This window comes from Chiloscyllium plagiosum, unplaced genomic scaffold (assembly GCF_037043375.1).
Source record: "Chiloscyllium plagiosum isolate Xiang-an unplaced genomic scaffold, Cpla_swu_hap1 HiC_scaffold_37, whole genome shotgun sequence".
Taxonomy (NCBI): domain Eukaryota; kingdom Metazoa; phylum Chordata; class Chondrichthyes; order Orectolobiformes; family Hemiscylliidae; genus Chiloscyllium; species Chiloscyllium plagiosum.
The window spans coordinates 17,364,547-17,378,439 of NW_028270175.1; the positions used below are offsets into that span (position 1 = coordinate 17,364,547).

Genomic DNA, 13,893 nt, shown 5'->3' on the forward strand with positions numbered 1-13,893 from the left:
CTGTAATTCTATGAATGTAATTTCGTAATTTTAAATGCTTTCTTTAAATCTCGAATAAACAGGACAAATTCATCTTCTGCAGTTGTCTGAATTGAAGTTCAACATTTCCAATTACCTTTTAACCAATCTCTCCGTATTACCAAAAAGAAAAGCAGAAGGGGCTTACAAAAAAAATCGCTTAATTTGATTTTAATTATAACTGAAACTGAACACTTTGATTTAATTGGAAAGATTCTGCCTGGCATATGGAGTCAGCACGTAGCAACCCAAACTCCATGGCCTTCAGCAATCTCAATACAGTGCTCATCACGCAAAAGCTTAATTAAAAAATAGCGACATAAACTTGTGCCCAAAAACCATTTTACAATGCTTGGTCGCTTTGTGATCCACAAACTAATAACGGAATATCTTGGCAGTGAATGAATTCAAAATTCCATCTACATTGATTGCATTACCTTCAAGGCTATCCATGTAAGCTTGCAAAAGTAATATAATAGAGCATTAGTACCAGAAAAAAGATCTTCAAACAAAGAGGGGAACTTGATACATTCAGTGCTGGGACACAACAACTACAAATTCCATCAATACAACATCTTTACCAAAGAGAAAACATTTGCAAGGTAATTTCCAGAGGCATCATCAGATAACACAATTGACCTCCAGTAACCTGAAGCCACTTCCCAATCTATCGTTCCTTTGTCATATTCTGATTAGAACACGAGAAGGCCTTTCAGGCCCTTAGACTTGTCCTGTCATTCAGTTAGATCATGGTTGGTTCATCTTTGTTCCATGATCTTTAATTTCCCTTGACTGTCAAGGTGAATAGAGTGCATTGAGTGGATAGCTGCCTGATTTTCCTCTCTTTGATGTCAATATTGGGTGGGGTGTAAGACCAGTGTTCCACTCCATCCTGTGAAATTCCTGCCCAAATACAGCCAAATGGGATACAGCCAAATACTTTCAATTCAAGTGAACAGTCACCAGAAGTCAAATTGTAATATTTTATTATGAAATCTGACTAAATGTCCAAGGCCATGTTCAGTAGGTCATAAAGAGCTGAATGAAAACAGGAGAGAATACAAAAATATCAGGAAACAGGATGAGATGGCAACAAGATTGAGGGCTTTGAAGGTTTAGAGCCGGTAGGAAGATGAAATGGCCAAGGGTGCTGGAATTACACTCCTGAGGAGCCGGGAAATACCTTCTGGACAAGAAGGCAGTGCAGTGTGTCTTGAATTTAACAGTAGGATGCAGAGAGGTATGGGTTGTAAAATGGTGCATGGAAGAAGTTTGAAGGCATTAACCAACGTAGCCTTAATCAGACAGTGAGAGATAGGGAGGTTTGTGACAGAAAGAAGGTGGATGGAGACCAGAATTAAGAGCAGGATTTGGACACTTACCGGAGAATTAATGATCTATGAAAACTGATAGCCTTCAGACGGGATACTGATGAACATCAGGAGATGCCAGTACCTGTCGTTAGGAGCTAATCTAGATTAGTTTCCAATTGTGCTCTTCTTGTGGTTCTTTTGCCATATGCTTATATCATTTGTTTAACTGGTTTCATGCTCTTTTGTTTTTAGAAGTTTTTGTGAAATCTGTTCTCAAATTAAATAATTGGTGTTGGTATTTAAGAATGCAACACTACCAACACCCTGCATCTAAGATATGGATGTTTAAATGTAGAGAGAAGTTGCCTCTTTATGACCCCATTAATGAGCACATCAATAATTAGTTGCAAACACTGACAGGTGCCTAAGGCTGGAATTGAACCCAGGTCCCTTGTCTCTGAGGCAGCAGCGCTAACCACTGAGCCTCTGTGCTGCCTACTGTGTGGATCAAGTAAATGCTGAAAATTCACAGCTTATTTGAGAGGATCATCTGTGTTCATTATAAAAGGTCAGTGAGCTGAATTTTTTACTCTGCCTCTTTCTCCACTGATGTTGACGCATCTGAGTGTTTGAGGAATTTTCTACATTTTTATAAAATATCAGGATTATCGGTAGCCATTATTTAGATGATGAAAGGACTTCTCTAATAACCTCCCTGATGGAATTCGGACAGCAGTCTGTTCCTGGTGGACTGGTGTGGTGCAGATCCTGTCACTTGTGTGCCTGCTTGACAGTTTCCAACTGCTCTGGGGATAAGAAGAAATGCTTGCTCTCAGTGTAGAATTGGTACTCGCTTGGAGCTGGGTTTAATCACAGACTCATCGGTACAGTGTTGGTGAACTCTCAGATATCCAAACAGATGATATGTGATGTGTTCAGTGAAGTGTGACAGTAAACCCCTGTCGTGGTGCAAGTAATTACTGAGGGCCAGATGGGTTAGCAAGTTGGGACCTGATTTTTGTGATGTAGAAATTTGTATGAATATTGAACATCCTTGACATACCTTTTATTCCCCCATGAAGAAAGATTAAGAACGCTTCAAGCCACCCATCTTTGTGTGTTGAAAACGTTCTTATTTTCTGTTCTACCAATCCCAAAACAGCGCACACACTGTCCCACACACGCTACCATCTCCCTATATCTTCATTATAATAAAATTGAGACATGTTGCCCTGTCTGCTGCACTAACTCCTCCTTTCCAAGCACCTGCTACCTGTAGAACTCTTCTTTCCTCCCTCTCTCACTCACACTCTATTGGCTCTGTAGTCCCAAACCTGATGTCAGCCAGGACTGTTAGTTGCCTTCTTTCAGGGATGGCTATTACCATTTCATAAACGTCTTCTCAATCTTAAAAAGGTACTGCAAATTGAAGACCAACCAATTTTCCTATACTAGCTTAACTCTAAACAAAGGATTAATGTGCATCACCTGAGTGACAGTACAGAACCAGACACTGTGGAAACTCACGACTCAACACTTGTCGCATGGCAACCTTATTTCTTTTGGCAAATTTCTCACCTCCCTCCAACCCCCTACAAAGTGTCTCCTCATTATACCCACATTCCTGAGAGTGTTACGTCTGTGCTACACAGAGACCAACAATGACCCACCATCAATTCAACCTGAGTGACTGTGTGCTGAGGCTAGACAATTATTGTTGATGAGGAGCATGAGGAGCAGTATGGCTATGTTTGATCCTGCACTCAGGAAGATCGTGAGGGGGAACTTTTCTAATACTTCCTCTTCCATTTACTCAGTGGCATTAAGTGCCAGTGCAGCAGCCTGAGATCAGCTAGCTGAGATCAGATGGGTGGGCTAATCATGCTGCTCTGTGGGTGCCCCCAACCACAGGATGTGAAGTGTAACATGTAATTTTTACCTGTTTATATTTTCTGTAGCAGCGCTGAATGACAGCAGCAGCCATTTCTTGTTGTTCCCTGAAAGGACGTCCCTAAAAAATGGAAAACATGACACTTACGACTGGGACTTTGCATAAATTGTTTTTAAGAGTCATAGATTGATACAGAATAGGAGACTTTTCAGCCCATCTGTGCTTATTGGTAGCACTGTTCAATTAGATTCACTCCCCTGCTCTTTCCCCATAGCCCTGTAATGTTTTTCTTTTCAATTATTTATCTAATTGAAGGTTATTATTGAATCTGCTTCCAGTTCTCTTTCAGGCAATGTGCTCCAGATTATAAAAATTTTGCTTTTTGTCAATCACTGTAAATCTGGTTACCAACCCTTGTGCCATTTATTTATTTATCAGCACCTGTTATTATATTTTTAACAATCTTTCCCTTCTTTTTCCTGAAATGGGTTCCACAGACACCCTTCAGCATATCTGCCCTGCCTCCATTCTTCATATTTCCGCTGTAATTTAAGCATGGAGGGTACAAACTGGGCAACTTCAGTACCTCTGTCAGTGTCAATGCACATATATTTATCAGTGCAGGTCACTAGGCAGTGAGGATAAACAGCTCACATGGCTGATATTGTACATCTCAGACACAGAGGTGGTAATGTTGCAGTAATGTTGCCGTTGAGCTCTTGAAATCCAGAAATTATTGTGACAATATAAGAAATTCAGCAGCCAACGTGTGTACATCAATGTCCCACAAATTAGCGCATGATAACACCTAGATAATCAATTCTGGTTGAGGGATAAATATTGGCTCAAAACACCAGGGAAACTACCTTGTTCTTCTTAAAAATAGCACCAAAGGATCTAATTATGTCCATCAAGGAAAACAAACAGGGTCTTGGTTTAACATATCATGTGAAAGACAGTGCCTCCAACAGTACAGCACCCCCTCAATACTGGCACCCGACATGTTGGGTGGACTTGGTGCTCAAGTGCCTGCAATGGCACTTGAACCTGTGACCCACTGACTCAGAGGCAAGGACGCTACCTACTGAGCCACAGCTGACACAAGTGGACACACGAACACATGACAAGGTTGTACGCTGCAACTCACATGCTGATCCTATGTGAGGACAGCGCCTCTAACCTTGTATTTCCGGAAGGCGGTTTGCACCAACTTGGCGGCCTCGTACAGCTCTCTCTGTTCATGGTCTGACAAGGTCAGCTGGGCAAATTCGTTCTCCATTTTTTTACTGGTCGACGCACTCAGGAACTCCGACCAATCGGCTGCTGAAGGGAGTGTGGGTTTCTCAAAATTAACCTCGCTGTTTGGTGACGAGGCCGGGCTTTGGCTTGCGTTAGAGGGAGGAGTCAGGGGCTCGCTGTACAAAGACCTGGAAAATCAAAGGGGAGGTAAAGATAATGAGCAACACAGTGAGTGAACAATGAATCCATCTCATATTGACTGGTTTTCAGATCAACTGAAAGCATGGCTTCAGAAAGAAGTCGATTTATAAACTTGCACTTATGTGGCTCACAATAGCATAATCACACAGTCAGATAGCCTCCAAATTGCTTTAAAAAATCTTTCAGTCCCTGGGTTTTCAAAATTAAACTCAATCCTTGATTATTCTGAACTGAAAACAAGCTAGTGGCCTTCCATGTTTACTCTACTTGTCATAAACCACACATTCTTCATTAAAACTCCAGGAGTTTGCAGTCATCTGCCCTCTGATACATTCTAGATTAGGTCACTGATCTGGAAATATTAATCTTAGTTTTAAGAAAAAAACTTCAGAAAAATGACTTGCACCCATATGCCACCATTTTAAAATCAAACTCCACAAGGTGACATTAACGTATATAAATTATACACTTTTCATAACACCGTGCTACTGACCGAAGCTGAGATAAGCTGGGTAAATGGTCCACATCTGCCAGGTAACTGGCCAACCAGCTCAAGGTGGTGTTTACACTGGGCATGTCCCCTTGCTCTGACAATGGAAATTCCATAGGGATGAAATTCTCCCGTTTAATCCTGTCTGGTGTAGCTTCAATGATCTGTTCGGCCAAAGACATCATATTAGCCTGAGGAAGCAAAAGAATATTAATTATATTTTCCTTTGTTTTCTTAACACCATGATCTTAAAGTGCAAATTTAAGGCTTTAGAATTCAGATGAGGAAAGGACCTTTGCATTAACAACTCAGTTGTTGAAAAATCTTTGAGAACATTCTTCCAAAAAATGTAGCCAACAAAAATTAATGATCAATGCTACATTTTGTGATATCCTGCATCTTGAGACCTAATGTAAACGGTATAAAAATCAGTCACAAACAAATCCTGTTTTGTGTACACCACAGAACAACAGATTAACCCTTATCCTCCATTTTTTTCCTGCGTGTTCTGACTCACATGACTTTGCTTGTAACCTTCCATGGTTGAACAACCATTATTGAGGTATTGGCCAAGATAATAAGATTATCTACCATGACAAGTACCCCACTACATATTTGATCCTGTCGCCCATGCACATACACCTGTACATGGGTGAGGAACGGGAGTTGGCAGTCTGAATGATAATATTTCCCTCTAAGGCTTAGCCACTCAGGTCAGCATTAGCACTCCATCAGTAAGTGGGCCAGCCAAAATCAACTAACTCGACACAGACCAGCACATGAAACAGAAGCTACTCCTGTTTTGACTCCAATTTGCTGAAGAATAGCTCTGATAGCAATCACAGTAAGAGTCAGCATTTGGGCTTGACACAGGCAAGAAAAATGAAGACGAAGTTAGCTAAATATTTCTTATCCATTACAATTGAAGGTTCCTTATACTGCGTTTCATACCTGCAAATCATCCATATGCTGGAAACATTCCTCATTCTCCTTGTATGATAGTAGCTCTGCATCCATCATCTCCCTTTCTGATAACATTAGAACACTGATGTCTTGCTTCTGTTGTATCCTATGAGCAATGGACCCAGCGTTGAGACCCGAGACCTTCCTTATCACTACAGGCTGGCCCGTTGTAGTCTGCGCTGCCACACTGACATAAATCTCCTTCTGGCTCCACTTTGGACTGGTCTGATTTCCAACATTCCTGCATCCAGTGGTAAGGAGCAAAGGGAATTCTGAGGTATGTTGAGAAGATTCCCTGGGACTATTCCTCTCTTTTTTGGAATCAATTGCATCAGGAGGTGTTTGCTTCGGGCTGGAGCTCAGTTTAGCTGTGATCTTTTGCTCCAGATTTAGTGGTGGAGGAGATGATTTGTCTTGCCTGGATTGGAAGTGTTCTGTATTTAGCTTGTGTTTCTTGGAAGCTGGGAGGTCCTTTTGGCTGTCATTACCATGGCAGTGCAAGGATTCCGATCTCGGTCGCCTGAGATCTGATACAAGAAAGAGTCTTGTATTTATTTACTTCCTAACATATCTTTTAGAGACTTACCTCAAACGTGTTTCACATTAAATTAAAAATGCATACAGCACAGATTAAGGCCATTCAGTTTAGCATGAAAGAGCTGTCTAATTAATGCTAGCTCCCTGATCTTTCCTCATATGCCATGAATCATTGAATCGTAGAATCCCTGCAGTGTGGAAACAGGCCACTCGGCCCATCAAGTCCACATCAACCCTCTGACAAGAATCCCACCCAGGCCTATCCCCTTACCCTATCCCTGTCACCCTCATTTCCCTTAGCTAATCAACCGAGCCTGTATATCCCTGGACATTAAGGATACTTTAGCATCGCCAATCCACCTAACCCACACATTTTTGAACTGTGGGAGAAAACCGGAGTACCCGCAGGAACCCTATACAGACACACGGAGAATATAAACTTCACACAGGCAGTTGTCTGAGGGTGGAATCGAAACAGAGTCCCTGGCGCTGTGAGGCAGCACTGCTAAATGAGCTATTTATCTTTTATGTATTTATCCAATTCCTTTTTGCAAGTTTTTATTGAAGCCGCTTCCAACATCCTTTCATCAAGTTTATCCCAGATAATTAGTTTAAGAGCAGTGACTGTTGGTATGGCAACATTCTTTACCCATTGGATATGAATCAAAAATTGAAAATTATGAACTGAAAGAAAAGCCATGCTATGATGTAAAAGGATATCAATTGGATCCATATTGAACACTTGGAATATGGGACTCAAATGAACATACTAACAGGAGCAGGCTATTGAGTTTCTCAAGTCCGCCTCATTATAGATGAGATTAAGGCTGATCGTAACCTAAAGTAGATTTGGTTTTCAAAAATGGTTGTCTCACAAATGCCTCTGATGGATGTATGATAACCTCGTGGTTTTTGATGCAAGCCTGGCAACCCAGAGCCCAAATCCCACTATTTTACCAATTGCGCTATAAGATTGAGATGTGAATTGATTGCTAGGATATGGATCAAATGCTCTGATGCCTCCAATACTCACACAGGTGACCTTCAATCATGTATCTCATTCCCTACTATGCAACAGAATATTCACTGGGGCACGTCAATTGATGTTCACATGACTGCTCCCCTGAGTTAAGATTCAGCTAATGTACCACAGGACAGGGACTAATTGTGTATCTTTCTAGTCTGTGTGCTTTATGAGCTGATTGGCAGATTTGAGAATATTCCTAATCAATGATCTTAACTTCAGTTTTCTCAAAGTGAGCCACATGGAAATTTCTTACACTTCCAACGGGAACAGAAAAGGAGGAAACTCCTCAAGTCAAAAATAAACAGCACAATATCGAGTCCACTACCTCAGTCACAGAAGAGTGGTAACGCATATACTGCAGGGAAAATATTCATAACCTCAAACTAGAGGTTTCAATCTAGCCCAGGCTGAGGTCATGGGCTGTGCTAGTTGTTTCTACATGATTCTACATGAAGTGAAATTGCAACTTGGTCCAGGCAAAAAAAAAAATCAAAATTACTCAGAAATATTAAAGAATGACTAATGTTGGGAATAGAAAAATGTGACAGTGGCAGGTAAAGAATACCTTCAGAGACTGAGACACATCATTGAAGCAGAATTGAGGAATTATTTCTCTGTTACCAAACAGTACTGTGGGCGTTTGATGGGAGAGTGAAGAGGAAACTTATTCTGTGTCTAACATGTGCTGACCTTCCCCTGGACATGTTTCACGAGACATAATGGATACAGATTTTTACTGATAACACTTGGGAGTTTTGGCGCTGATGCTGGGTTCTTGAAATAGAATTGCTCCTTTCCCTGGCACTTTTGCTGTGACTTAAGCACATACAAAATTCACTAATGATAGGAAAAAAGACAGAGGACCACAGATACACAAATTGATGATTGCTAAATAAGTGTCGAAATGAATAAAATGCACCTGTGGTAGGAGATGTGCTGACATTCTTCGGGGATTCCTGGTTGCTGTTACTGCCATTGTTCCACTGTCCAATCCAGCCATCATTTCCTGCCTTTGCATTAGGAGAGCAAACCACGGCAGGTGTTTGGGGAAGACTGGGAAGCTGTGACTCATCCTCCCTCTGTAAACCTTCCAGATACTCTGCTAGTTTCACATGCCCTCGTGAGCGGGCGATTGTCAGGGGCAAACGACCCAGTGAATCAGGGATGGAGAGAGCTCGGTGGTCCCACTTGTACAGAACAACAGCTGCTTCAGTATGCCCCAGTGCACAAGCCCACATCTGGTTAAAAAATAAAAGACCAATTATTTCATCTGTTCACATCCTTCCTGGCAAAGCAATTAACTAACAGTAAAAATTAGAATTAGCTCTTACTTGCAGCAGCAATTATCTCCTGTGTTGACAAGCTGGTACTTTCCTTCTCAGAGGTCATGGAAACACTTGATATAAATGCAAGTTTTTCCTGTCTTTAATGAGCTCTAATGCAACACAATGTGGAGACATTAGCTGCTTTCACAGAGTATGTGAATTTTTCCCTGCTTCCATTTCCCTAGCACACAGTCAGCTATACATTTGCAGAAGTGATGACATAATGTTATTGTCACTGAACTACTCGAGGCCCAGACTAATAAACTACAGGCATGGGTTCAAATTCAACCACAACAGCTTATGGAAATTGAATTCAATTAACTAACAGAAAAATAATTAAATAAATTAATAAAGATTAATTAAAAAACCTGCAAGTCCAAGCTAGTCTCAGTTATACTGTCGATAAACTATCACTGGTTACCTTAAAAACCTTCAGATTCACTATCTGGTTCCTTTCGGAAGGAAATCTGTCAACCTTATGTGGTCTGGCCTACATGTGACTCCAGATTGTGGACTCTTACCCACCCTCTGAAATGGCCTTTGAGGGTAGTTAGGGCCAGTCAACGAATGCTGGCTTTGCCAGTGATAGCCACATCCCAGTAAATCTGGCAGGACTTGCTGATATCAGAAACTGCCATGTTTTATTTCTCGTGTTGCCTGACAATTTTACATGCAGCTCACAGACAGCAGCTACACAAATTCTGCATTTCCAGTATCAGTGCATTGGTGACAAGGGAACCAACAATACCTTGCATTTATATAGCACTTTTATTATAAAACATTTCATGGCATTTCACAGGAATGATATTGGATGAAATTTGACACTGAACCACATACGATATTAGGACAGGTGCTTGGTCAATGAGATAGGTTTTAAGGAGAGTTATAAAGGAGGAAAGAGAGGCAGAATTCAGAACCAAGATAAGTTAAGGGATGGTCATCAATGGTGAGGCTGAAGGAAATCGGGGTGAGCAAGAGACCAGGATTGGAGGAGTGCAGAGATCCAAAAGTGAAGGAGGGTATTAAAACAGGGAAAGGAGATGGCATGGAAGAATTTGAACATAAGAATGAGAATTTTAAACTTGACAGTTCTTGGTTTGGGAGCTAATGTAGAGCAGCAACAGTGCAAATCCAACGGTATTATTTTCGAATACAAAGTCTATTAAGCATCTCCACATTCTTTCTAAGTAGAGGTGACATGTGACTTACCAGGGGTGTGCAGGAGAAATGATCAACATTTAATGGATCTACCTCCAGTTCCAGGTCAATACTATCTGCATGTTTTGCACTGTGAAAGGACAGACAGAGACTGTTAACAAAGGAGTTTCCCATTATGAGCCAGCTTATTGGCAAGTTATTAGTGAGGGTTTATGAAGTATTCCTTTCTAAAACATTCTTCCCAGATTTTTCAAATAAAGAAGGAGTGAAGATAAACCAATTGCCAGATGGGCGACTCCTCTCTCTTACCTCTGATCTCCCATCTCTCTGTCAACTGTCTATCTCTCTATTCAATGCAACAATGATCTTTGCTTTTCTGAGTTTTACGTCCCCACACACTCTTCAGCCTCACTGTGGCTAAATAGGTCCCCAGCTTTCTTTCTTTTGGACTCAAAAAGATGGAATTTCTTCATGAGAAATGTTCCAAACATGCTTCAATCGACCCATCCCTGCCTAAATGCTTCAATAATGGCTGTACACAGGGACCTTATTACAGCAACAATCAATGAGTGATAATCTGTAGGTTTGATCATCATTATGCAAATTTCCTGATCTCAGTCACCAGGTTGGTGGAGTATTACCAAGTGGAAGTAAAACCACTTCACTTTGTTGCAATAACATCCCTGTTCAGAAAACTGCCTGTTATTGTACTCTCAAGCTAAGCCCTCAAGTCACTACCCATGTAGTTGAAACAAAATAGAACAGCCAAAGCACCACAGAATTGCTAAATACAGAAGTTCATTCAGCCCATTGTGTCTGCTCTCTGACAGAGCATTTTAACTTAATGCCATTCTCGCATTAAGTCTTTACCCCATAACTCCACACACTGATTCTATTCAAATAGTCAATGTGCCTCCATCACACTACCAGGAAATGCATTCCACACTCCAGTAAAATCACTCTTTTACCATTTATGTGCCGATAGAAGATTTTAAGATTCCCTTCATGTTAGCTGCCAGTCTGTTTTCATAATACCTCCTTGCTTCAGTTATTTGCTTTTTCATCTCTGTTCTGAAATTTTCATATTCAACTTGGTTTTCAATTGTATTTTCGAAATATTACTTGTCATAAGTACAGGTTTTCTTCTTTTTCATAATTTCTATCTCCTTTTTTAGCTGGGAAGCTCTGACTTTGTTTGCCTGCCTGTTCTTTTTTAAAAGAATACATATTGACTGAGTCCAACCCATCTCTTCTTTGAAAATAGCCCATAGTTGAACAATAGATTTTCTCACAAACTTTTGACACCAGTCTTTCCTACTCAGTTCCATTCTTGCCCCATTGGAATCAGCTCCCCCTCACAGTTAATCATTCTTACTCATGACTATTCATGTTTCCTTTCCATTGTCACCTATCATACAATGACCACTGTCCATATGTTCCCCCATTGACACTTGATCTATTTGGCTCACCTTGTTCCCAAGAACCAGATCTACCAATGCCCATTGCTACTGAATGTTGTCCTGAACCCAATCTAGGAAGGCTTGCAACTTTTTGCCCCTCCCTATGATTTACTTGCAGATTTGTTCCTCTATATATTTCCCACTAGATTGTGGCTAATAGATTACACTGGGTAGTATAACTGCACCTTTTTTTATTCCCTAACATAACCAAATCCGTCCTCAAGGCTCGTTCTACAGCACCGCAATGCTTTCAATTAATTTTGTCACCCATCTTCCTTTCCTATCTTTTCTGAACAAATAGAGTTCTGGAATATTTACATCTAGTCCTATTCTACCTTGAGCTGGATCACTGTCATTGTCGTACATCTTAATTCCAAATGGCAAACTGTACCTGTAACCCATCAATCTTACTTACTCCTTGAATTCATATTAATTTACAGTATTGATTCAACATTGGATCACACATCACCCACTTGATTTTTATCACTACTGCCCTTGTTTACAATGGAAGCACATGTGCCCCTTACCTCACTGAAGTGGATCACTGGAGCCTGGTCATTGCTTACCGCCATTTGATGAGTGTCTGGATCAGTGTGGCATAGCCCTGGGCAGCTGCCAGGTGCAGGAGAGTCATTCCTCGAAAAGTCTTGGAATGGATGAGGTGTTTGGATTTGACCCAGCAGGCGCGACTCATCATCTTCTCACACACCAACACCACACGGTTCTCAAAGGAGCAGCTGGCCACTCTGGATGCACACTGCAAATGGGGTGAGGGAACACATACTGAGACCAGTCCTCTCACATCACACTATGCTAGGATCAAAGGGACAACATGACTTTCATGCAGCAGGTTTAACTTCACAGGGCAGAGAGAGGCCACCCTGTCAAAACCTTGTATCCCGTTTTATCCCTGACATGAGCTTCTCACAAGACATCTACTGCAGTCCAAAGGCCCAGCTACTTCTACCTCTGCAACATTATCTGATTCTTGTCTTGCTTAGGTACCCTGCTCTGAAATCCCACTGTTACCTCCAGACTTGATGATTCACCTGGTTGTCCTGCCACTTTCCACCCTTTGTAAACTTGAGCCTATGAGCTATGTCCATGTTCTAATTTGCAACACGTTCTTTTCACCCATCAGCTTTAGGTTGATGTTTCAGTGTTGTACTGACGGAATGACACAATGTCAGAAGTACTATCGTTCGAAGAAAACATTAAAATGAGAAGTCTGTACTCTCAAATAAATGAAAAAGTTTGATGGAACAATTACAAAGAACAGTAGAGTAGTTCTCAATGTTTCATGACCAATATTTATCGTCAACTAACACCTCTCTGGTCATTATTTAATGGGAGTTTGCTGTGCTCAAATTGCTGCTGCATTTCGAATATTATCACAGTGTTATAAAAGTACTTCATAAACTGTAGAGCACTGGAGACATCCTGAGATTGTAAAAGATGAAATATATGCACGTTCCTTCTTCTCTTTCTTTTTCCTGTAAATCTCAAATTGTACTGTTTTTCTAATAGCACATAGTGTATGTAAGAAACTATCAGGAGTTCCTTTAGTCACTTCCTCCCATTTTATGCTCACCTTCTTGCAAATGAAATGTATGAGCAGCCAAGGTTGCCTGAACACAAGTCCATTGGTTTGGCTCGTAAAGATTTCACAATACGTCATACCTGTGCCTGGCTGTTGCCACCTCCTCCTCCATTTCCTCCTCCTAACCCTCCCCCTCCAGTCTGCTGGTGGTGCTGGTGAGATCCCATCTCCGACATCCGCCTTTCCATCTGCTCCAGGCGCTCCAAGATGGACATCCTGAACTGGTTGTCTGGTAAAACAAGAGTAGGTAATGTTTGTCACAGTGCGATACCAGAATATGCTGGTTCAGTCAGACCACCTCTTGAGAAATCCAAGACTCTAATACATATTTTAAACTACTGGATTCCCTTTGGGATCTGGTATCACCATGGATATATCACTGGGCTCTCTTTTATTCACTCAAAGGAGATGGGTGCCGCTGGCTGGGCCAGGAATTTTTGCAGAACCCCAGTTGTCCTTGAGAAGCCAATGGTGAGCTGCCTTCTTGAACTGCTATGATTATTTGTTGTAGGTAGATTTACAATGCTGTTTGAGAGGGAATTCCAGGATCTTGACCTGGGCCAGTATTCTGGAGACTTAGATATGAGACTGCAGTATTCATAGCAGTCTGACAATTTAAATTTGATTCATTAATAAAATCTGGAATAAATGCGGGCAGTTACCATGGAGTT

The 13,893-nt window shown here is 41.2% G+C and overlaps 1 protein-coding gene across 7 annotated transcripts in view; it reads right to left on the minus strand.

The window, feature by feature from the left end:
* camta1a (calmodulin binding transcription activator 1a) overlaps nt 1–13,893 on the minus strand; it is a 1,306,542-nt gene that overhangs the window by 42,938 nt on the left and 1,249,711 nt on the right. For 5 of the 7 annotated variants that reach the window (XM_087980408.1, XM_087980403.1, XM_087980406.1 and 2 more), the window contains 9 exons: nt 13,303–13,451; nt 12,189–12,379; nt 10,214–10,292; nt 8,599–8,917; nt 6,104–6,642; nt 5,156–5,343; nt 4,403–4,649; nt 3,271–3,342; nt 456–476 (listed from right to left, as the gene is read on the minus strand). In XM_087980408.1, the coding sequence (XP_087836534.1) occupies nt 456–476; nt 3,271–3,342; nt 4,403–4,649; nt 5,156–5,343; nt 6,104–6,642; nt 8,599–8,917; nt 10,214–10,292; nt 12,189–12,379; nt 13,303–13,451 (1,805 nt within the window). The remainder of the gene's footprint in view (nt 1–455; nt 477–3,270; nt 3,343–4,402; nt 4,650–5,155; nt 5,344–6,103; nt 6,643–8,598; nt 8,918–10,213; nt 10,293–12,188; nt 12,380–13,302; nt 13,452–13,893) is intronic. The other 2 variants (XM_087980405.1, XM_087980404.1) reach the window with 2 other exon arrangements.